The following is a 25,886-nucleotide window of genomic DNA, read 5'->3' as shown; positions in this document are numbered from 1 at the left end:
AATGGCATTCATGCCTTCTCCCCCCCCCTCACACACGCACACACACAATTTTTTTTGGTTTTCCACCTCTTGCTTTATCATGGGCGTCTCATGCACTTGGATGTTTAGCATGTCCAGCTATAATCAATCACTAATGATAGTAGAAGCAAATATGGCTCTTTAGTCTTGTACTCCCTCCGTGTATAGGTGCAGGAAATATGCAGAAAACACCTTATACAATGGGGTAAATACAGAAGGCTACACGGCTATATATATAGTACTCTAACAATAGTTAGGAGCCACGCTGGAACAAATGAGATGAAATATCACATGTGATGGGATTTTTACTCGCTTTATTCATCGACAATATTGATTTATATTTCTTACATGTGTAATTACATTGCAGAACAACCATATGATAGTATTCCAAACTTCACTGCTGCTGATGCCCTAAGGCTTACTGGTATTGGAAGAAATGAATTTATTGATATCATGAACAAATGCAGATCAAAGGTAGTACTACACTATTGTCAATGTTCTCATTACTCTATTTTCATTGTATCAATTGCCCTTTCAATCTTGTGAAACATACATAGGCTTTAAGGTGCTCTCTGGCTGAATAGATTGTGATCCAACAGTTGAAATTCATCTACTATTTTCGGTTCCATGAAATTGGAATTAGTTGCTAAATTCTGTTTTCCATTTCCAATTCTGCACCCCAAACTAACCATGAGAACACCATAGCTTTACTATGAAATCAAATGGTTTCTTTCCATAGAATCTAAGCTCTGGGTCGCCAAGGAATAGGCTTCAGGGTGTGTATTGCTAGGTTTGGTCCTCAGTTTTTTCCTTTCCCTTCAGATGAAAAGCCTGACGTGTCTGGACTTGTAAATTTGTTTTGCTTTTCTTCGTGTGATGGGAACTAGCCATGGACAGGGATGCACGGAAGCTAACTATCCATGTGCCAGAACCATGAGTTGGTTGCGAGATCTTATGGGTTTCAGCTCTAGCCTAACCCAACTTGTATGGGATTAAAGGCTTTGTTGTTGTTTCTTCGTATCATAGGATGTGCTCTTGCACGTTCAATGTAATATGATCTAATTTCCTCTGTGTTTCCAGTCCTCTGTTTGCACATGCATTTATATCTCTGGCATATTGCTTTTAGTATTGGCCTAAATAGTTGATTATGTGGAACTTTGAGTTATCTATTAGAAAGATCAATAACATGTGATTTAAAAGTATTCTAAAATAAAATACTACTCCCTCCAATCCATATTACCTGTCTTAGATTTGTCTAGATACGGATGTATGTGGACACGTTTTAGTGTTAGATACCTCCGCATCTAGACAAATCTAAGACAAGTAATATGGATCGGAGGAAGTAGCTTTTCTTTTTCTTTTTCGAGAAAGCGCAAAGGACCTTTGCGTTTCATTATATTGAAAAGATAGAGTTTGTTACAATCCTCCTAGGAGGCAGGATACAAGCATTCTAATGCTACTTAGTGTACATCCCATGTCTACGGTAGGATAACCCGAAGCCCTTTGGCTCCAGCCCGTGCCCATAAGGTAGCCTCCTCCTTGATATTTGACATTAGTGCAGCAATGGAGGGTTGTGCCCTGTCAAACACGCAATCGTTGCGGTGTTTCCATACCATCCAGGGTAGGAGCAGGGTGATGGATGCCATCCCTTTCCGCTGTGGGTGGGGGGTGTTGTGTCGCGCGCGGTTCCACCAGTCGAGTAGCGAGTCCTCCTGGTTGGGGCATCCTACTGGCAATCGAAACCACGCGAGGACCTCATGCCAAATCTGTTGGGTGAATGGGCATGCAATGATGATGTGGTGGATAGTCTCAAAGGCCTGGTCGCATAGAAGGCATCGTGGATGGTGCTGCAGGCCGCGACGGGCGAGTCGGTCTGCAGTCCAGCATCTGTCCTGCTGCGCAAGCTAGAGGAAGAACCTAACCTTTGGCGGCGTCCATGCCTTCCATATCATCTTCCAAGCAGGGCAGGTTACTGATCCATGGAACGTGGCGAGGTAGGCAGACCGTGCTGAGTATGCGCCCGTGGAAGTCCATTTCCATATCAGGCGGTCAGGTTCCTCGGTGAGGATGGTGTCCGCAATCATCTGCCAGAGCTGGAGAAACTGCCCCATCTCGTGTATGCCAAATATGCCCTGGATGTCGTGGGTCCAGCTATTTCCATGTTGACCTTGTGCCACCGTCCTCTGCTTCCGCCGTCGCTTGGGGCAGCAGGCGTATACCACTGGCGCGATCTCGCTGATTGATCGCCCTGGATCCAGCGATCCTCCCAGAACAGGGCCATCTGCCCGTTTCCCAGCTCCATGGTCGTGGAGGCAAAGAACAGCGCACGCTCGGTGGCTGAGAACTGAAGGTCGAGCCCAGCACATGCGTGATCTATGTCTGTTTGTGAAAACCATAGCCATCTCAGCCTTAATGCAAGCCCAGCACGCTCAAGGTCGCGTACGCCTAAGCCTCCAAGGGAGATAGGCCGGCATACGCATCGCCAATTGACATGGCAGTGCCCTCCCTTAGCTTCGGCTCTTCCAGCCCATAGGAATCCTCTCTGTATCTTCTCGAGCTGCTTGATGACTCGCTTGGGCGGGGCGAGCACGAGGAGCTGGTGGATGGGGATCGCGGCGAGGACTGACTTTACCAACGCGAGGCGGCCGGCGTGGTTTGTGAGGTGCGCCTTCCATGCCAGCAGTGCATCGGCAGTCCGGCTCACGACCGGTTGCAGCTGCGCCGCAGTGGGTCGTCGCACCGTGAGCGGGATGCCGAGATATGTGATGGGTAGTTCCACGATTGGGCATCCCAGGTGAAGAACGATCGGTCCAGCCTCTTCTTGGTTGCAGCGTAAGAGTGTTGCGGAGCTCTTACCAAAGTTGACGTGCAGTCCTGACACTCGCCCAAACAGTAGCAACATCTCCTTGACTGCAGTAATGTCGCTGCGCACGGGGTGGCAGAATAGCATTACGTCGTCCGCGTAGAGGGACATCGCTGGGATGGCGCGACGTGGATGTAGCTGTTGTAGGATACCCAGATCGACAGCGCACTTGACCAGCCTTCCCAGCACGTCGACGACGAGGACGAACAACTGCGGCGATAGCGGGTCACCTTGGCGAAGCCCGCGCCGGTGCCATATGGGAGGGCTAGGCTCCCCGTTGACGAGCACCCTAGTGCTTGACGAGGATAGCAAGATTGCTAGCCACTCCAGGAATCTATCTCCGAACCCGAACCGACGCAGCACCTCGAACAAGAAGGGCCATGCTATGGAGTCGAAGGCGCGCGCTAGGTCGAGTTTGAGCAGCACTCGTGGCGCTCCCAGCTGGTGCAGCATCCGGGCTGATTGCCTCACAAGGACAAAGTTGTCGTGGAGGCTGCGGCCGGGGATGAACGCGTTCTGGTTGCGGCTCACCAGGTCATTCAGCTTTGGCGCTAGTCGCAAGGACAGGACCTTGGCGAAGATTTCCGCCACGAGGTGTATCAAGCTTATTGGGCGATAGTCGCCCAGGCTGCTCGCGTCGGGTCGCTTCGGAATCAGCGTGAGGAGGGCCTGGTTGAGCCGGCCAAACCCTCGCCCTCGCATCTCGTAGAGCTGCTGGAACACGGCGACGTAGTCGTGCTGGATAATATCCCAGCAGGCACGGATGAACTCAGCAGTGAATCCATCCGGGTCAGGCGCCTTCCGGGCCGGCAGCCGCTTCACGGCGTTCCAGATCTCGTCGGCCCCAAAGGGCGCGTCGAGGTCGAGCAGGTCGCGAGGCTCGATGAGCTGCTCCAGGTCTAGCGCACAGTCGTGCTCCACGGCGTGCCCAACAGTGCGTCAAAGTGCTCGAAGGCCGCCTCCACCATATCTCTCTGGTCCGTAAGAATCTGGTCATGAGCGTTTAGGGTATGGATTCTGTTCTTCTGCCTGCGGTAGGTGCATTGCCGATGGAAGAACTAGGTGTTGGTGTCTCCGTCCTGGAGCATGGTGATGCGCGACCGTTGGCGTGCGATGGAGCGCTCCAGGGAGGCCAGGCCGAGGTGGACCAGCCTCAACTGCTTGTGCAGCCATTGCTCGCTGGGGGTTAGGATCCGGGTCTCTTGCGCACCATCGAAGCACAGGCACAGCTCCCTGGCTATCGCAAGCTTGTGTTTCACATTCCCGACGGAGCGCGCACTGCAGCTAGTCAGGCTGCGCGCAGTGGCTTGGAGGCGAAGCACAAGGCGCCGGAATGGGTCGTCGTCGTGGACAGAGTGCCATGCAGCTTGCACCGTTTCCTAGAAGCCGTCGAGGCGTAGCCAGAAATCTTCAAAATGGAACCGTGGGCGTCCTTTTGGCAGTGGCGAGCAATCCAAGAGCAGCGGGCTGTGGTCCGATATAACGGACGCAAGGCAGCGTAGGTGGCATTCTCCGTGCATGTCCTCCCAGTCGGATGTGCACAACACACGGTCCAAGTGGACCAGGGTGGGCGCTGACTGCCCGCTGGACCAGGTATACCGCCGTCCGTTTAGGTAGATCTCCTTGAGCGCCAGGTCGTTTATGAGGCGTCGGAAGCGGCCCATCATGCGCCTGTCTAGATTCCCATTGTTCTTGTCCTCGTTTTTGTATATGAGGTTAAAATCCCCACACACCATCCATGGGCCGGTGCAGTCTGCACGCACATTACGGAGCTCTTGCATGAACGCTATTTTTGCCGCGTCGTCCTGTGGTCCGTATACCACGGTGATCCACCATGGTGTCCCTGTCGCGGTAGAGAGCTTGGCGGAGACAACGTTTGTGGTGAACAAAGGGTCTGTGATGGACACCACTTTGCTTTTCCACGCTAGGAGGATGCCTCCTCTCGACCCATCGGCGGGTAAGTACGTGTAATCATCGAACTCCGATCCCAACGCCTCGAGGACGGTCGACGAGCAAATCAATGCCATCTTCGTTTCTTGCAGACATACAACCGATGCATTCGTTGTGCCAAGGAGCGACCTAATGCTCGACCTGCGCGCGCGGGCGTTCATGCCTCGCACATTTGCCACAACTATCTGAAGGCCGTGATCCATAGACACGAGATCGACGGGCCTTGCGGTGCGACATGGCTAAGTTGCGACAGTGGCGACGATGGGGTCGGAGGGGCTCGACGCTTCCTCAAGGCTAGATGGAATCTCCCGGTCCACCAAGGCAGCGATGGCTGCGAGCATGGTCAAGGGGATGGGCGTGGCGAAGACCCCATCGTAGGCGCGCATCTCGGCCTGCGTGATCTTCTGGTCTAGCCCGATGATGCCGAGTGTGCGCAGCACTTGGACCTGCGCCCTTCTCTCCGCGGTCGGAGGAGTGGCTGACTGTGCAGCTTTGGTGGCTGATCTGCCGCGGCGCTGGGTGGGGGAGAAGTTCAATGGGCGATGTCGTGGGCGTCTCTCGGGTGCGGGGAGAGCCGCGTTGAGGTGTTTGGTGGCGGCCGTGAGGAATTCCCCCAGCATGAGCGCGCGAGGCTTCATCTTCCGCACTCCTGTGCGACGCATCGTGACCGGAGGCGAAGCGAACTTGCCAGGCGTTGGGGTAGCCAACACGGGTGTTGGTTCGTCGTTGATCAGCTGCGGCGTGCATGGCGTCTCGGCCACAAAGCTGGGCTCCTGGCCCAGTAGCGGAAGGGGCCCGAGCGGAGTTGGGCCTGCACACGGGGTTGCTGCGTCTGGGCCTTCGCATGGGCCGTCCTTGTCGGGGTCAATACCGGCCGGTGTGGCGGTGGAGGCACCGTTAGTCTCATCCTCCCGCGCCAGGCTGCGTGTGGGCCAGTCTGCAGAAGGCTCCAAACCAGGAGCAGGGCGGGACCCAGGCGAATCGCCGCTTTGTCCCGACACAGGATCAATGCCAGGGGCGCAGATGGGCCCCGCTGGCTGGGTGTCTGGTACCTCGCTGCAGGGAGGGGGGTCCTCCTGATCCCGAGGTGCGCCCTGGTTGGTCGCAGCGTTGCTAGGTCCAATGGGTCCGCACGACCCCGCGCTAGGCGACATGCGTTTTGAATCGTCGTTGGTCCGGGCCGCAGTCGTGGGTGGGTTCTGGGCCAATGAGTGTTCGCCAGCTGGCGGTGCCTCTGATCCTGTCGGGCAGGCCACTGTTGGCACGACAGCTTTCGCAGGAGCGGCCACAGGGGGTGGCCCCTTTGGCTGCCAAACTTGCTTTCCCTTTTTGGCAAAGCGACGAGGGTGCTGGGCCCCGCCACGCTCACCGGGCCATCCGTCCATCTTGTTCCCCGCGTAGCGTACGGGCGGCGGCGCTGCCGAGCGAGTAGATGGCCAGTTAGAGACGACCACCCCGTCGGCTCAAAGCGCACGGCCTGCCGTGTGCCAGCTAAGGGTGTCGATTGCCATGCCATGTGCACGGCCGGCCGGCGGCGCATCGTTGCGGCGGCGCTTGCGGCCGCGGCGGCGGGCGCGGCCAGGCCCTGGGCCAGTGGCCGGGTCGTTGCCGGTTCCAGCCCCTCCGCTGCCGTCGCCAGGGTCTGCGCTACCCCCCGCGCTACGGGCGACCGCTCTGTCCACCTCGGAGCGAGAGAGCGCGACCGTGAAGGGGTAGATGAGCGTGCAGACGGAGGGCGCGACGGATGTGGAGCTGGAAGGGATGAGCTCAACGATCTCGAGCTCGCCGGAGCGGCGAATGAGGCTGGGGTCGTGGGCGCGGCCAGAGAGGCGGAACACGCCGAGGTCTGCGCGAGAACGCGTGTGTGGGTGGAGGCGCTCGATCCACACGCTGGGCCCGAGGATGTGCTCTGCCGTTGCGAGGTGCCAGGCATGGGCGGGAATACCGCGGAGCTCGAGCTCCACGCGATACTCGAACGCGCCGCAGCCGGCATGAGCGAGCTTGCTCCAGGGACGAAGCGTGACGGTGAAGTGCAGTCCTCGCACGAAGTGTTCGCCGCGGAGTCGGTCCATGGAATGCTGGGAGCCGAAGATGATGAGGAAATCTTCGGGGTGGTGGGAGTGGACCGTGAAGTCCCCCTCCTCGAGCTGGAACGAGCGGTACATCTCGCCGGCGACGTCCTCCGGGGTCACACGCGGCCTGGTTCCAGCGATGGTGGCCACCAGGGCGTGGGACAACACCACCTCCGCCTCCTCCATCTCGACGGAGCGAGCCATGATGATACGCGCTGGCACAGGGCCAGCGGCCATCGGCGCTACCGGAGTTGGGGCCGGAGGGGGTGGGGCTGCAGCTTGGTGTGCGGGTGCAGCACGCGGCGCGGCGGCGGGCAGAGGCGCAGGCCTGGCGCGCAGGTGGGTCTCGCAGTCGCGGGAAACATGGCCGGAGATGAGGCACCGTCGGCACCTGACATCATTGGTGCAGTCCCGCACCCTGTGGTAGCGGTCTAGGCAACGGAAGCACAGGCCGGCAACCTCCTCCGGGGAGGGGCTGCGCGGGCATGGGGGGCTCGGCGTAGGTGTACGATGAGGCCGGCTGTGGTGTTTCCGCCGGGGGTGCTGGAACCCGTCCGCGTCCATAGTGACCTCGCGTCCGACGCGGTGCACCTCGGAGCGGGGTCCCAGGCGGTCTTTGGCGGGGAGCTTGCCCGCAGCCGTCGCCGTGGCCGCCGCGGGGCCGGCCGCCTCCGGCTCGGCGGCAGCAAGGCGCAGCGGGGCCGCCGGCGTGCGCGCGACCTCACAGTACGAGCGCGCCGAGGAGGACTCCCCATCAGACTCGGCCCAGCGGCGCTCGCCGTAGGAGACGCGGTCGCCGGAGCGGGAAGGGGAGGCACTGGGAGACGCCATGGAGGTGGGGTGGGGCTTGGAGGAGCGCTGCCGGCGGGAATCGACGGCGGCGTGGTGGGGTGGGCTAACCTAGGCTAGGGAGGGATGGGAGCGGAGCCATCCGTCAGACATCAAGTTGTGATTCAGCTTGCCAAAAAAATCGAAGTAGCTTTTCTCATTCAAGAATAAATTCATTTAGCCATTAATCTGGTGAACCCTAAGGGCATGTATAGTGTGAGGTACTTATGCACGAGTGCTTAAAGGGAGAGTCTAGCCTATACCTAGGCATTCTTCGGGCCGGGCAAAAACAAGCCCGATGCTGAAAACCCGGGTCCGAGCCCTGCCCGGCCCGACTGTCGGGCCTTAATGTTGGGCCCAAGCCCAGCCCGAGACCAAAAAAGCCCGACAAGGCCCGACCGGCCCGGCCCGACCGCGGTTTAATTTTGTTTTTCCATAGGCCCGAGCCCGGCCCGACCTGACCATCGGGCTCAACTTTCCGGCCCGAGCCCGGCCCGATGGCACAAATAGGCCTGGCCCGGCCCGGGATTTTCAGGCCGGGCCGGGTCGGACCGGCCGGGCCGGGCTGCCCATGCCCAGGTATAGTCTAGCCACATCATTTATCTACTGTAATGCAATGTGTTAGCCAGTCATGTCTAGTGTAGTTGGAAGTCATGAAAGTATTATTATGCCGGGTTTTTCCCCCTCCTTTTTGAAAAAAATCAAGTTAGTTTAGTTCATGATTAGTCTTGGAAATCAGGTTAACTTTGTTCTCAGTATACCTAGAGAGGTTTATCATGTTGGTAAACTATCTTGCAGCAAGATGGATCTTCCTAGTAAATGATGGGTTTCCCTCTGTTTAATTCTTCAGAAACTAATGTGGAAGCTGAACAAATCAATCGCAAAAGATTTACTGCCTACACAGCCTGTTAACTTTCCAATCGAGCCTTGGTGGGGAGTTTGTCTGGTTAACTTTACATTGGAAGAGTTCAAGGTCAGGTTCCCTCTTTCTCAGTGTGGAAGATGAGCTTCTTGTTTGTTCTATATGAAGCTATCATTTCTTTGTGAAGTCTTATGTAGAACTGATAAGAATTAATGTTTATTAATGTACTGTAGAAACTTTCAGAAGAAGAAACAGCAACCATAGACAAAATCTGCAAAGAGGAAGCCAATTCATATGTTCTTTTTGATATGAAGATTATAGATGACCTCTATAAAAGAGGTTTAGTGTACTTTGATGTGCCTGTTTACAGTGATGACCGCTTCAAAGGTATTTTTAGAGTTCATGAAATACTTTTTGAGGATAAGACACCCATGTAATGTTTAGTTTATTCATATTAAAATTACTCTAATTGGTTGGCGTTGTTGCTCATGCTGTCTTGGATCTAAATGCCGCATTCATGTATTCTCTTTGTTTCATGGGCATGTAATATCTTGTCTCGTGACTGCCAATAAATGATTTGGATAGGCTTTTCCCTTTCCGATTGAGTTATGACCTAAATGATTTTGTCCTAAATTTCTTATCTTTGGTGGAAACCAAACATATATGTTGTACAAAGATGCAAGCGAATAGTTTTTCTGCTTTGACAGGTTCAGCATTTAACACATCGCCTGTGCATTTTAGAGAAGTACTGTGTACCCGTTTGTATCTTCTCCGTTCTGTAAGGGGTCTGCATAATATATTGGCGGCCTATGACCACCTGGAAATACAAGTTGCATATTTTCTAACATGGTATCAGAGCCCTAGGTTATCTTTTCGCACGTGGACTCGTGCTAAGGTCCGATCTCATGCTGCACCGTTGTCTTCCTGGCCGCCGCTTTTCCTTTTTCCCTTGCTGCTGCCGAACCTCTGACTGCTGCTGCCGCTGTCTGCCACCCACACTTGCCTCTTGTTGCGATTTGGCCATCGTGCCGTCCGCCCAGGTCAACGCCCTGTTGGACCAGCCAGCACCTCACAATCGTGCTGCCCCACATACCCAGCCATCATGTCAGCTTTCCCCTCGAATGTCCAATCTTTCGAGTGGGAACCAAGGAGGCTTAGCCAAGAAGTGAGGAAGTGATTGAAAAATGCCTCTGCCATGGTCGCGTGGTCCGAGACCCCTTCCCATGGATCACATTCTTTTGCTTTCTATACGAAATTGCATGCTAGTATGGCGAACAAAGCTATCTTAAATGGCTTTTCAATCTATGTGTAGCTCACCATGTTAGTATTGTTAGAAAAGACAACAATGTAAAACTAGTCATTCTTATGGATATCAAACCCAAGAGCATTGTTAGAAAAGAAGTGCCATTTAATGTAATGGTGTCAGTTTAATGCTGCTAGTCATCATATCAAAATCTCCTAGTCGTTTTCTTACTTTTTTTTGGTAATAAGAATTGGTAAATTGGCCATGTAAGGTTGTTCCTTTGATTGAAGTAATAAGCACGCCTTGCGATTTGTGCTAAGAAAACATGTATTGAGGTTACTATATTGTTTCTTTTTGTTCAGTTTCTAGGCTTGAAGGCTTTGTTTCTAACAAGGATCAATCCTATGAAGACCCAATCGAAGAGTAAGGGCTAGCAATCCTTCTGTGTGGATGACCTTTAGTTCTTATTCCAATATATATTTCACGTGCAATGTTGTATCGTGATAAACCATTACCTGATTTTCTTGATTTCAGGTTACTTTATGCTGTATTTGTTGTGTCAAGTGCTAGTGCTACTGTGGCTGAACTGGCTGCAACTTTACAAGCTGACCTTTATCAGCTGCAGGCAGCGGCATCATTTGCTTGCCGATTGGGCTGGGCTGTAAAACTTGTGGATGGTGACTCTGTATTTAAAGACGAAGGTGAACCTCCATCTCCCAGTAACATTCTTAGTGATGATGATGAAGGTTCAAATGCAAGTATCAACTCAGAAAAGTCCAATCAACAGTTGCTTAGCGTTGATACTAATGGACCCAGGAGAATATCTGGGACAGCTCATGTAGGCTTTGTTGTTGATGCCAATGTTACTTCATATTTGATGATGGGTTCATTGTCCCCAGGTTAGGTACTATCTTTATTTGTAATGCAGAACATGAAATCTCTTGAACAGCAATTACTTGGGACACCTTCATGTTTCATTGTTTAAGATTTTACTTCTGTTTATTTATATAATATATAGAAATAAAGTGATCCCTTCTCCTATTAATAGTTTAGTACTTATTAATAGTCTAGTACCTAGTGCATTGCCTAAATAAGTACAGTACTAAGCACCTTAATTGACCTACTGCAGGTCTAAAATCTCATGCTGTCACGCTGTATGAAGCTGGGAAATTAGGTGATTCTTGCATTGCGGAACTATGCAGTGATCTGGCTAGTTTAGAAGGAAAAAGATTTGAGGGTGTGCTAGAGGAGTTTGCTAATCATGCATTCAGTCTGCGGTGGTCCCTCGAGTGTTTAAAGTCTGGTGGAGTTTCTACTAATGATAATACTGATAAAGATGGTGAAACAAAGACTCCAACAAATTTATTGCGTGAAAATGTTACAGCCCATCTGGCCAAGGCGAACATCGAGGATGGAGCCGAGGATGGCCTTGGTAAAGTGCCCCAAGATAACTGCTCTACTGGTGTTTTAGATAATAAAGACGAGGAATCATTGGTGACAATGGGTTTACCAGAACGTGGGGAAAACATGGTTAGAATTGAGGCTGAGAATGGCTCAACTGGCACGAATGTGTTCATAGAAAGGAAGTACACTGTTGATGTCCTGCGATGTGAGAGCCTTGCTTCGCTTGCTCCAGCAACACTAGAACGGCTGTTTCTCCGTGACTATGACATTATTGTGTCAATGGTTCCTCTTCCTTCTTCATCAGTTCTTCCTGGTCCTTCAGGCACAATTCATTTTGGTCCACCCTCTTATTCTGCGATGACACCTTGGATGAAGCTAGTATTGTACACCGCAGGCCATTTAGGACCACTATCTGCTGTTTTCTTGAAAGGACAGCGCTTCAGATTGCTTCCTGAACCATTAGCTGGTTGTGAGAAAGCATTGATATGGTCTTGGGATGGCTCTATGGTTGGTGGACTAGGAGGGAAGTTTGAAGGTAATTTGGTCAAGGGCAATCTACTCTTACATTGCTTGAACTCAATGTTGAAGCAATCTGCTGTGTTAGTGCAACCACTTAGCATAGATGATCTTAACGCATCAGGAAACCTTGTCACAGTGGATATCCCTTTACCCCTGAAGAATGATGATAAATCAATTGCATCTGTGGTAGCTCAAGCAAATTTACCAAAGGAACAGATCTTTAATTTGACCTCAGTACTGAAAGATCTATCCAGTAAATTTAGGTTGACCACACTTGGCTATCTTCGTCTATTAAGACTTAACAATCTTGTTGAATCCGATAAGTTTCACCCAGAAAATGCAAGTTACCAGTGGGTGCCCTTGAGTTTGGAGTTTGGAATTCCCTTGTTCAATCCAATCTTATGTGAGAGGATTTGTGAAAGGGTGGTTGCGTCTCATATACTTCAGAAAGATGATCTCACAGAACATTATGATGTTATGCAAAATGTAAGGAGGCGTCTCAGAGAACTTTGTAGTGAATATCAAGCAACTGGTCCAGTAGCTAAGTTATATAACAAGAAGGGAAGCTCAAGGGATTTACCTCGCACTTTAATCAATAGTATTAGTGGCAGATGGGATCGAACAAATGATCCTTCAGCACCGACCAACAGAAGAACACCAAGTGAACACGAGAGGCTAAAACTTGCTGGGCGACAGAGATGCCACACAGAAGTTGTGGGCTTTGATGGGAGCACTGTCAGGTACTCTCTCCGTCATAAATACTACTCCCTCCGTCCCAAAATTCTTGTCTTAGATTTGTCTAGATATGAATGTATTTAATCACATTTTAGTATTTAAATACATCCATTTCTAGACAAACTTAAGACAAGAATTTTGGGACAGAGGGAGTATTAAGATGTTCTAACTATTCTGTGAATCGGTATATAGCCACGTTTTAGTGTATTCACTCATTTCAGTCTGCATGTAGTCCATATTGAAATATCCAACATATTATATTTGTGAATGGAGGAGTATTTGTGAATTTATGGTTTTATGTCATATGTTTCATATTCTTCTCATGTTTATTTATTTTTGACGAATGTTGTGAACCTCAAAAGGTCATATTCACTTTCTCTGGAGCATGACGAGGCTACCACCAAACATATCTCTGGCGAACAGTCATGCACCCATGAAGGAAAACCAGATCAAGAAGATGCACACAGCAAGGATGTAGCCTTGCCAGGACTAAACCTTATCTTTGACGGAGTCGAATTACACCCCTTTGATATTGCTGCTTGTCTTCAAGCTCGACAACCTCTCTGGTTGATAGCTGAGGCATCAACAGTTTCATCAACCTTCATATGATGCGTCCATGTGGTCATCTCGCTTTTGCTCCAATATCTCCATCTATGCTGGTAAATCAGAACTGAAATTGTTGCAACTAATGCTTCTCGAAAGGCTGGTTTCATTAATCTTGACTCTTGAGGGAATATTTTGGTGTACAAAGAGTTCGTTGCCGTCTGCCGTCTATCACATGAATGACCAGACATTGCTGATCAACTCGGAGATTGCATTTGTTGAGTCCTTCCAATTTCATAATTTGTAGTAGACGTTTTCAAGCCTTTTCCTCCATTGCTTTTTGTGCTAGCTTTGGGAATTTGGGATCATCCGAATAAGAAAAAAGAAACAATTCTTGGTGTTGGCTTAACGTCTTCTCCATTCCAATTAACTAGTGGAGTGACCTGCGCAACTTGTGCTGATAGATATGTTTTACTTATGTGGATGTTTATGGTACATTGATATTTGGTTCCAAGCCATATGCACCCTGATGAATACTAAAAATCCAAGAAAGTGGAAAAATATTTATTCTGAAACCTTTTGCCATTTCATAATGATAAAAAGACGATAAAAGGGTGCAACTTTTACTAAAGGAAAAATAATAATTTTGTTATAGACTGGTCGAAGTCTTGAAAGTGTTGTGTTTTGTGAAACAATGTGACTATCTTACAAATGTATCATATTTTCCAATAGAAAAAGTATTGGGTGGTTGTAACACCTTGATTTTTGGCCCCTTTTATTGGATTTCTTTGGACTTCTTGAATTTTGATGGTTTACTCGTACTACCATAAGTTGTTTTGAGATCTTATGGGTTTCAGCTCTAGCCTACCCACACTTTGTTGTTGTTGTTGTACTCCCTCCGTCACGGTTTAGAAGGCACAGTTAAACTTGCGCGCATTTTTAAAATAGACAAGGTTTAAGACGCGAAAGCAATTAGTCCTATTAATTAGAACTAGTACTACTCATGCATGTGCCCTCCCAATTTGTTGCTCACACATTAGTACTAGTATTTTCTCAGTTGATTAGACGCATTAGCATTTACACCTGCCACATCTCACAACCAATCGATGACTACCTTGGTCCCAGAGATTTTCCAAACGTGCCTTCTAAACCGTGATGGAAGGAGTATTTTTTTTACTGTATTTAATTTATGGCCATAAGAAAGGTGGATCAAGGAACCAAAAATCTTGTAAGGATATACACCACCCTTCCCTAAGAAATATTATTTTTCTTCTAAAAAGAAATCTTTAATGTTGTGGGTTCACAAGGCAACCTATATCTACACCACTCAGAATTTCCACAAATCTCATTCCAACTTGTACATCCTATGTCTGTTACCATTGTTTCAAGACATCTAGCTTACGCCAGTGTGGGTGCTAGTTCGTCCTGTGTGTGGCGGTAGGGTACTCCGCAGCAACGCGTGGGCAACTAGGGTTTGTGTCGTCTATCCCATAGCCGCCTTGCGTGTCCAATCCGACGTCCTCTTGCCCACCCCCATTGCCAGTACCGCTAGCCACTGTCGCCGCTCCCTGGTTGTGGCTGGGGTAGATTTTGGCTGCGGGTGGGGAGGTTGGAGATGGGAAGAGAGAGTGAGTAGTTCGCCGACGAGGGGGGGGGGAGCTTGAGCGCCCCTGCCACCAAAAGCCTTCCTTAGGATCCCCGGGCCCCGGGGCCCGGGGTCGTAATACACCTACCCGAAATAGCGACGGGGAAGGGGAAAGGGAAGGAGGAGGGGGCGGAAGGAGTGGAAGCCCTGCTCAAGAACCTGAGGATTGCAGAGAAGAAGAAGTGTGTGGTGCTGGGGACGGCGAGCGCAGGGGCGAAGGTAAACCCAAACCAAGCTATCGGGAAAGTGCTGTCCGAAAAAGCTTTGTATGCAGATGGCATTGCTCAGACACTGGGAAGGATTTGGTGCCGGAGGGGACAGTGTGCAAGAAGCTTAGGAGGAATTTGTTCCTGCTCACTTTCGGCCACGCTTCGGGGAAGAGGAAAGCACTTGAAGGGGGGTCGTGGCTAGTGGGCAAAGATCTGTTGGTGCTTGTAAGTGCATCTAGTGCCCTTAGTGATTTTGGTGGTTGAAGACTTATAGGTTAAGTATCGAATGTGTTCATGAGTGTACACAAGATCTATAAGTCGCCGAGGAGTTTGAATTATACGATAAATATCGACCGTTAAAAATGTATATCTTTTGCTGAAGAAATTGGTCTTCTGCTGAAGACTTTGATCGCGAAGAAATTGCGATGAAATTGATATTCCTCATGAAGATATTAAAAATGATTAATTCGGTGTGTCCTGAAGAAAAACAATCTGAAGACTTTGAAGCGTGAATATTTATTCTTACTGTTTCATTTTCTTCACTCTTGAGTCATAGGAACACTGTACTGTTAAAGGGGGTTGAGGTAACACTACGGAATGAATTTCCTCATGATGCTCAACCCAAGCCTAATCCTACAAAAGCCTTAAGTGAGGAATATGAGAGACACGAGGACTCTCACAGTTGAGGTTCCCGACCGTTGCCGCAATTCGCGCCACATCATCGATCTTATCCACATCAACGGTCATAATATTTAAGGGCATTTATGTCAAATCATGTCGGGATGTTCCCACGCTATAAATAGCCGCCCCCACAATCATTAGCTGGTTGGCTGCTCCGCAAGAAACTGACACTTGTCATTTAGAGCAACCCAAATTCCTCAAAGTCTTCGAGAGTAAATCATCAGTGAGGAAATACCCCAAACACCAAACCACAAACCAAAAACCAAGTGATTGAACATCACTGAAGAATTTGTTCCTGTGTGGAACTGAAGCCTTTTACCTTTGAGGGCTGTGCATCCTCCAAACGGTTAGGCGTCATGGTCTAGAGCAATCCAGTAGTCAATTGTGGATCGCCGGGTGACCAAGTTTGTGAGGGTTTGGAAGTCTGCCCTGAAGACTTACCACGAGTGTTGGGCGAGGACTGTGTGTCCTTAGTTCATGGAGAATACAGTAGGGACTGTGTGTCCTTTGGTTTCAATACCAAGCCGCTCCAAACCAGACGTACGACTATCACAATAGTTGGAACTGGATCATCAACAAGTGTCTTCACTGTGATACAGGTTCTATTTCTTCAACTCTTTCAATTCCTCAAATATGGTAAGTTGAAGATTTTCATTGTCTCTGTTTGAAGAATTTGCTGAAGACTTTCTCTGAATTTCCTTAACCTCAAATTCTTCACACTAGTTAATCATCACGTGCTTACTCTGTGTCTGCGTACTGTGCAAACTGTTTTTCATAATCCTCATCGAGGAAACTGCTGTAGTAATACTTTGTACTCCTGATCATTTGTTGTTTCCGTTGCAAGTTATTCATCAGTGAGGAATTTCCTCAGCGATGAAATTCTAGAAATCTCCTATTCACCCCCTCTAGTCGATATAACACACTTTCAATTGGTATTAGAGCAAGGTACTCCCTTGTTCTGTGTGATTTTGGTTTGACCACCTGGAGTTTTAGTTATATCGACTGCAGGCATGATCAAGGTTACTGCAGGATGTCCTACTTTCAAAGGAAAGGACTTCCCCTACTGGAAGACCAAGATGCAGATGCATCTACAAGCAATTGACAATGATGTCTGGTATATTGTGGAACATGGTGTTCCCTCCATTGCTGCTACTGTCTCTGCCGCTGATGTGAAAAATTCAAGCAACTTGATTCTCAAGCGAAGTATATCATCTGTGGTCATCTGAGCAAATGTCAGTATGGCAGAGTGAGTGCTTTGGGATCAGCAAAACAAATCTGGGAAAGGTTGTCCAAAGTCAATGAAGGAATATCAACTCAGCGTGACTCTCGTGTTGATGTTGTTCGCAATCGCTTCAAGAGGCTTGACAATGAAAGCTGCCAAGATACATTTGATCGCTTCACTGACATCTCAAATGAACTACAAGCACTGGGAGCTCGAGACATCACTGACCATGAAGTTGTGAAGAAACTGCTAAGATCTTTGGATTCATCATTCGATACTTTGGTTCTGATGATTCAAGAAAGATCAGACTATAAGATGCCTGATCCTGCTGATATACTCGAAAGACTCAATACTCATGAAGTCCAACAGGAAGAAAAGAGAGATATGTATGGACCAAGCTATTCTAGACCTCGTGCACTGAAGGCCAAAGCCGTTTCCTCATCTGAAGAAGAAGACTCGGATTGCAGCATTGGTGATCCTGAAGAACTTGGACAGGAGCTTGCAATGCTCGTGAGGAAATTCTAGAAGTTTACAAGACGCGACCAGTTTGGTAAATCTTCAAGAAGAGATATGAGGAAATCAAAATCTTCATCTAAGGACTACAAGAAAAGAACCTGCCACAAATGCAAGAAATCAGGTACTAATTGTCCTCGATGGGTGAAGGAATCAAAGAAGAAGAGATACAAGGATGAAAGTTGTGACGACTCGAAGAAAAAGAAGAAATCTTCAAAATCCTCATCCTCAAAGTCATCATCGCACAAGAAGACCAGTTTCAGAAAGGCTCGGACACTCATTGGCAAGGAAAGGATTCTGAGGAAGAATCTGAGGAATGTGATGAAGAGGAAGGATATGAAGAAGACTCAGAGTCTGGTGTGGCAAGTTTTGTACTGGCTACCACATTCGTGAGCAAGTCAATCTTCAACTTTGAAGAAAACGACAACGCCATCCACACTGATGACTATGCTGATGACTTCGCTCCAACCTATTTCTTCATGGCAAAAGGTTCAAAGGATGACAAACCCAAGAGTACTGCGTGGGTTCTTGATAGTGGATGCACACATCACATGACTGGTGACAAAAGCTTGCTGATGAATATGCCACTGACACCATCACCACTGAAGCAAATCACTTATGCTCACAAAGGTAAAAACAAGGTATTGGGACTTGGCAAAGTGGCTATCTCCAAGGACAGGCACATCGACAAAGTGATGCTTGTTGAATCCCTGGGTTTAACCTCATGTCAGTCTCAATGCTTTTTGATTTTGATATGGTTGTTATTTTTTGGAAAATATAGATGTGTAGTCATCATGGAATCTGACAGATCCAAAGTCTTCGAATGTGTTAGAAGAGGGGATTTGTACATTGTTGATTTTTCTATAGGTCCTCAACCAGCCACTTGCTTACTAGCAAAAACCTCAGAAGGCTGGCTATGGCATCGAAGACTTGGTCATGCAGGCATGAGGAACTTGCACACGTTGGCGAAGAAAAAGCATGTCATTGGCATCGAATCAGTCAAATTCCTCAAGGACCACCTCTGCGGTGCTTGTGAGTTTGGAAAAATGACCAGATCCAAACACCCCTCGAAGACTATCATGACTACTACTCGTCCATTTGAATTGTTTCACATGGATCTATTTGGACCTTCTCATTATGCCATCTAACAAATGCAGCATCTTTATACAGCTTTGTCATAGTTGATGATTATTCCAGATATACTTTGGTGCATATCATTCTGTATAAAACTGAAGTGCAGGAAGTCTTCAAACGATTTTCCTCAAGGGCCTCGACGAACTTCGACGTCAAGATCAAACACATCAGGAGTGATAATGGGACAGAATTCAAAAACACTGGTCTTGATGCTTATCTTGATGAACTTGGTATTACTCACGAATTGTCTGCTCCTTATACTCCTCAACAGAATGGCGTCGTCGAAAGAAAGAACATGACTTTGGTTGAAATAGAACGGACCATGCTTGAAAAATATCAGAATCCTCGTCGTTTCTGGCCTGAAGCGATCAACACTGCTTGCCATATCATCAATAGGGTATATCTTCACAAATTCCTCAAGAAAACCTCATATGAACTTCTCACTGACAAGAAACCCAATGTAAGTTATTTCAAAGTCTTCGGTGCAAAATGCTGGATTAGAGATCCTCACCATAGCTCAAAATTTGCACCTAAAGCACATGAGGGTTTTATGCTTGGTTACGGAAAGGACTCGCACACCTACTGACTCTTCAACACCTATCACAACAAGGTTGTTGAAACTGTAGATGTGCGGTTCGATGAAACTAATGGCTCGCAAAGAGAGCAATTGCCTCCTAATCCAGATAAACTATCTCCTGAGGAAGCAATCAAGTTCAAAGCTACTGAAGACATTGTTTCGACTGAGGAAATTGCTGAAGAAATCATCCCCAACCCTGATGAAATTCAAGAAGATGCTCCTGAGGAAATTGCTCCAGAACAAATTCCTCAGCCCAGACGAAATCCTCAACCATCTCATCCGAGGATTGCAAATGAAGTAGAACTTGAAAAAATCCTCGATGACATCAACGCGCCAGGTCCTCTCACTCGCTCAAAAGCTTCACACTTAGTTAACTTTTGTGGGCATTCTTCTTTTGTGTCTATCACAGAACCTTCAAAAGTTGCTGAGGCTTTCATGGAACTTGACTGGATTCAAGCCATGCAAGATGAACTTCTTCAATTCAAGCTAAATGACGCGTGGGAGCTCGTCAAACGACCAGATCCTCGCAAGCACAATGTCATTGGATCCAAGTGGATTTTCCTAAACAAGCAAGATGAGGATGGTCAAGTGGTGAGGAATAAGGCATGACTTGTAGCCCAAGGCTACACACAAGTTGAAGGAATTGATTTCGATGAATTTTTTGCACCTGTTGCTAGACTTGAAGCTATTCGAATACTACTTGCTTATGCTAATCATCATAACATTACTTTATATCAAATGGATGTGAAAAGTGCATTCCTCAATGGTAAGCTTGAGGAAGAAGTATATGTTTCTCAGCCCCCAGGTTTTGAGGATCCGAAGAATCCAAACAAAGTCTTCAGACTAAAAAAGGCACTCTATGGCCTCAAGCAAGCCCCTCGTGCGTGGTATGATACATTGAAGGAATTCCTCATGAAGAAAGGCTTCGAACTTGGTTCACTCAATCCAACTCTTTTCACAAAATCCTATGACAATGAACTATTTGTGTGCCAAATATATGTCGATGACATCATAGTTGGCTGTACTGACAAACGTTATAGTGATGAATTTGCTTACATGATGAGTGAAGAATATCAGATGTCTATGATGGGGGAGTTGAAATTCTTCTTAGGTCTTCAAATTCGTCAACAACGCAATGTCATCTTCATATCATAGGAGAAATACCTCAAGGATGTTCTGAGGAAATTCGACATGCATGAATGCAAAGGCGCCAAGACTCCCATGCCTACCAACGGCCACCTCTGCACTGACGAAAATGGTAAAGAATTCGATCAGCAGGTATATCGCTCAATGATTGGCTCTTTACTGTATTTATGTGCATCTAGGCTAGATATAATGCTTAGTGTTTGCATGTGTGCTCGTTTTCAAGCAAAACCGAAGGAATCACACCATAAGGCTGTGAAACATATTCTTCGATACTTAGCTCATACACCAACACTAGGATTATGGTACCCCAAGGGCTCAAATCTTCATCTCGTGGGATATTCTGATTCTGACTATGCTGGTGACCGCGTGGGTCGCATATCAACTTTTGGCACTTGTCATTTCCTCGAAAGATCATTAGTCTGCTGGTCCTCAAAGAAGCAGAACTGCGTTTCTCTCTCCACTGTCGAAGCTGAGTACATTGCTGCTGGATCATGCTGTACTCAATTGCTATGGATAAAGCAAACCCTCAAGGACTACGACATCAACATGAAGAATGTGCCTCTCTACTATGACAATGAGAGTGCAATCAAGATTGCATACAACCCAGTACAACATTCGAAGACTAAGCACATCCAAATTCGTCATCATTTTCTCCGGGACCATGTCCTCAAGGGCAATATCCTCATCGACCATGTGAAGACTGACAATCAACTAGCAGATATTTTCACTAAGCTCTTGGATGAGAAAAGGTTTTGCAAGTTGAGGTGTGAGCTAAATATCTTAGAATCTTCAAATGTTTTGTAAAAACATGCACACATCCTAACACCTATGCAAAATTGATGACTTAGATGTGCAACACACGAAGAATCGATATTCTTCAATTAATGAAGAATATCTCTCTTAGTATGAAGAAATTAATGAAGAATCTGGTTCTCAGGGCCCTACGACAATTGTACGCGGCACCTGGAATCATCATTCTTATACGGTGGGTCACGCCACCACCCAACTTTGAAAATCTTCAAGCTTTTCAATATCTTCAAAATCTTCAAAACACTTGATGATTTTCATTTGCCTATATATATATACTGAGATTTCAATGTCCTCAACAGCATTCACTTATAGCTATTTCTTCAGTTTGATATTTCATCTAAGTGAATGTGATCGGACCCTACTCCCCTCTATGCTATACTCAACCGAGTCTATTCAATTCTTCATATGCGTTCTACTTGAAACTTTGTTCAAAATCCTTAGTGTGTCCTTGTCAGCCGATGATTTTACAACGGAATCCTCAAAAAATAAAATTTATATTGTTACACAGTAACTGAACCCCACTTCCCACAATGAGATAAGCACGATCTCCACCGCTTTAATCTCAGGCTACACGTGTCGTGGGGAGACGAATGGGCAAGGGCTGTTCGGTCCGAAAAGTTTCGGCCGGACCATTTGCACCTGAGCTATAAATAGGTCCTTACTCCCCTCTGTCAAAACTCTTCGTCCTCTCGTCCTTCTCTCCGCCTCAAGCACAAACCTAGTGCCACGGCTAGCAATCTCGCCGCCGGTGAGGTACAGCTTCACTGCCTCGACCTCTCCGTCGCCGAACTCACGCCGGAAGCGGAACATCTACATCCGCCGCAACTGTAGCTGTCTTCTGGCGCCAAGTTAGGGTGCAGCGGATTCGAACCGAAGAGCTTCTTACTGTTACTATCTCTGTTCTTCGTGTTCGTCTCAGAGGGTAATTAAAATCTTATTTTACTGCCCCTTTTGATCTACTATTTCATCTTAGATTCGAGAAATGTGTTTTTCCTTAGTGTCTGTCAGCTTCGCACACTCGATTCCTCAAACACTTGATGAATTTCACTAAGCCGCAAAAATTCTTCATGTGATTCCTCACAAATTTCCGAATCCGCACAACTCTGGAACCCAAGATCAGAATGCTTAGTCAAATTCTTCAACCCACTAGTCAAATTCGTCAATCCACTAGTCAAATTCCTCAACCCACTGGTCAAATTCCTCAACTTTTAAAATTTCAATTTCTTCAAATCTGAGAACGCATATGACCTCCTTGCACCTATACTCTGTTCATAGGTACAGAATGTGAGTTGATGAATCTCTAGGTTCTCATCAACTTAACTCATTTGCAGCGTTCCTCGAAGAAACTTTGCCAGTGTCATCAGAATCTTCAACAGTGCAAATTCCTCAGCAAAAGCATGAGTTGAAGAAAATGGAAGATGACAGAAAGCAAAAGGGTGGAAAGAAACTTGAACAGAAGACTGCTGTTGATATCCCTGAGGATATATACCTTGATTACTGCACGCCAGATGAGAAAGAACCTATGGCGAAGAGGAAAATTAGGCTTCAAAAGATAGAATGCAGGTGGACTAAGGAGTGGAAGGAATATCGCTTCGTCACTCCAAAGTATGCGAAGAAATTCGCCTTCAAGCCACCTTGCAAAAGGCCTCCTCTTGGTGATCATCAGGTTGCACATCCCTCAAGCATCAAAACAATTGAGGATTACCCTGAGGAGAAAGACAAACACTTGTCTAAACTTCAGAAGAAAGCAGAAGCTGTAGTGAAGAAATATAATGAGGAATCTGCTGCTGCCACTGCAGCCACCTCTTCTGCCGCTGAAGCTTCTGGTAGAGCTATTCCTCAAGTGAAACCTGTGCCAAAGAAACCAAAGACTTCAAATCCTAAAGAGCAATTGCCTCAGAAGGCAGCACCCGCGCCAAAACCTTCAACAGCTACACAGGCCTCAAAGTCTGGACAAAAGAAGATTGTCGAGCATCAGCCTGCTCATTCCAGCTCCTTTGTACCATCTGCCACAAGCTCAGAGACAAAGTCTTCACCAACACCCTTGAAGACTAAAATGACCGCTGGAAGGGGCATCAGGCCCAGCCCAAGCAAAGTTATCAACATCCCTTCTGCATCAGAAGGAAGTGATGAATTCGATGATGAAACTCTTCAAGCCATCATCAGAAACAAGCAGGAACGAGTTGCACAAGCCCCGGGTAGCTCCATTCCTCTTGCTATGGACCCCAAGGTTCTGCTCGATTTCATCAATGTCTGGTATGAAGACCCAAACACTCCCATTGATGATTTGAAGCTTCCTCCTGGTCTCAGCCACATGGTTGCCACATTCATCAATGAGGCTAAATGGAAAGAGCAGCAAACCAAGCAAGCAAAGGCTGCAAAACTAAAAAAGGAGAAATTCCCTAGGCAGAATCTCCTCGATCTGACGCGTGAAGCTCTTGTGTCCACCGAGGCTGAACTGAAGACTTTGACTGACAGGTACACGAACCTATCTGATCGTCAAAATCTCAAGGTGAATTTCATCAAATTTGCAACTGATGTAGTTGATGAATACAACAAGAGTGATCCTCCTCCTATGAAACAAAAGCTACCTGAGTCTAGCTATTCGGTTCAGCTGATCGAAGAAGATATTCCAGTTGATGATCCTGTTATTGAGGAAATACCTCAAGATACTCCAGCTGATGAATCTACCACAACTGATGAACATGCTTCAGCTCAGGAAACTGCCAGGACTGATACTACACCAGCTCCTGAAGAGAAAATTCCTTCACCTCAACCCTCAAAGGTGAAGAACATGGTTCCGTGTGCATCGGACGTGAAGAAAACCAAGGCTGCTGAGAAAGAAGCAAAGAAAAGAAAAGCTTGAATGACCTCAGAATCATCAGAGGCCAAGCGCCTCAAGACATTTGATGAAACTGCTCCAGTGGATGCTATGCCTCTGAAGGTAGCTCCATCATATGCACTTATTCCCTTCGGAATTGATTATGTCATTCCAGAAGAAGATGAGGAAATGAAAGATGCTGAATCTGAAGAAACCATGGATGAGGAAATACAAATTGATGATATTCCTCAGTCCTTCATTCCTCACAAGACATTTGATGAAACTGCTCAAGGATCAGCTGCAACAACTAAAGATTTTGCCTCCTCCACCAAGCAAATTCCTTAAGCCGAGGAAAATCCTCAACCGGAAGAAAATCCTCAACCTGGAGAAAATCCTCAACCTGAGGAACAGGCTAAAGAAATTGCTCCCACACCCAATACCGAAACTGCTATTGTTGTGGTCAACACTGAAACAACAATGATAGTATCTCCTCAAGAACAACAACATAATCTTCAACCGAAGAAAAATCAGCCTTTTTCAAAAAGGCTAAAGTTTCAGAAAGAAGCGTTCTATGAAGAATGGATGTATTTCATCGGCGACAATCCATATGACAAGCTTCGCATGAGGCACAGGAAGTTTTGGACAAGGACCCAGCTCAACTACTATGCCTCTGTGCTCTGTGGGAGAAACAAAATATTTCAGCACAAGCATATTCCTCATGTTGAGATGGAAGAAATTCCTTGCTTCACCCCAGTCCTCAATGTTCTTCATGAGTCTGGACTGCTGCCTCTGTGCACAGATATAGGTGATTGGAACAGTGATATAATTCTTCAGTTCTATGCTACTTTGCACATCTCTGGAGACCCGAAGGATATCAACACTTGGGTGCTGGACTGGATGACACATCACACTCAATACAAAGCTCTTGCCACTGAAATGCTGCGAGTGCTTCTAGTCTCAATTCCCCCAGAACAAGCAGTGCTGATGTATGATGAGCGGGAGCTGCCCAACAAACTGATGGAAGTCCTCACGAAGCCTTTGGCCAAGAATCAACCTCCAAAGACTCGCTTTCTGGTTCAAGACTTGAAGTATGAACCCCGAACTATCTACAGGATCCTGTGCAATGTCATCACTCCAATCAAAGGCCATGATGATGAAGAAGATGTAGTAGGCATAATGAAGAATATCCTCTTCAACATCATCCATTGCATACCTATAAATCTTCATGATTTCTTCCTGAGGACTTTGGCTGACAATGCAATGTCGCCATTTGACATGAGGGTTTATGCTCCATGGATCATGAGACTCATCAGACGCAGGTCAGGCATCAACTATCATGCTGATTTCAACAATCACATTAGATATCTGCCTCTGATTAGAATCATCAAGAAGACTTTTGAGCCTGTTGAAGGAAAAGTTAAATCTGTCATCGATGAAGGAAGTCGGCCCCTTGATGGCCAGTTTAGCGAAGCAGAATCATATTCTTCATATGATGACACAGCTACTCAGGATCCGCCTAGCCCTATTGCCCCAAGGATAATGACTAACAGAGAACTACTCCTCAGTCTTCATCAGAAGGTCGATCGGAATCACAAATGGGTAGGACGTCAATTCAGCGCCATTATGAAAACCCTCAACGAGACTCAGAATGCAGTGAAGAAAAATCACTACTATCTTCATGAGGTGTTTGATCGTACCTGGGCCACCCTGGCTCATCTAAAGTCTCAAGAAGAGCTTGATGAATTGGAGTTTACTCAGGACTTCAACTGGTCGTGGCCGCCCAAGAAGAAATTCAAGCCAATTCCTATTCCAGACCTTGAGGACAGTTCCTTTTCTTCATTCCGCACTATAGAGTCTGATGAAGAACCAGAAGACACTGCTACTGGACCAAGGAAGAAGCCCGTCGCCAAGAATCCTCACGCCTCTTCATCAACCAATAAGTGAAAGTATTCATGGGGCGTTAGTCCTCAGTTTTGTCCCTTTTCGTCACTTGATGACAAAGGGGGAGAAATCTGAGTTAGTCTTCATGCGAGATATATTTTGGGGCTTATGAACTTTATTAAGTTACAAACTCTTGGTTCTTCTGAAGTG

The 25,886-nt window shown here is 47.3% G+C and overlaps 1 protein-coding gene across 2 annotated transcripts in view; it reads left to right on the top strand.

The window, feature by feature from the left end:
• The window catches only part of LOC123443658 (protein FAM91A1-like), a 28,080-nt gene extending 14,634 nt beyond the window's left edge, over positions 1–13,446 (top strand). For both annotated transcript variants that reach the window (XM_045120139.1, XM_045120140.1), the window contains 7 exons: positions 386–492; positions 8,582–8,704; positions 8,827–8,980; positions 10,199–10,259; positions 10,371–10,735; positions 10,966–12,499; positions 12,857–13,446. In XM_045120139.1, the coding sequence (XP_044976074.1) occupies positions 386–492; positions 8,582–8,704; positions 8,827–8,980; positions 10,199–10,259; positions 10,371–10,735; positions 10,966–12,499; positions 12,857–13,103 (2,591 nt within the window). In that variant the 3' untranslated portion in view covers positions 13,104–13,446. The remainder of the gene's footprint in view (positions 1–385; positions 493–8,581; positions 8,705–8,826; positions 8,981–10,198; positions 10,260–10,370; positions 10,736–10,965; positions 12,500–12,856) is intronic.
• Positions 13,447–25,886: the final 12,440 nt, after the last annotated feature.

Source organism: Hordeum vulgare, chromosome 3H (assembly GCF_904849725.1).
Source record: "Hordeum vulgare subsp. vulgare chromosome 3H, MorexV3_pseudomolecules_assembly, whole genome shotgun sequence".
NCBI lineage: Eukaryota > Viridiplantae > Streptophyta > Magnoliopsida > Poales > Poaceae > Hordeum > Hordeum vulgare.
This window is presented reverse-complemented; position numbering and strand designations above follow the sequence as displayed.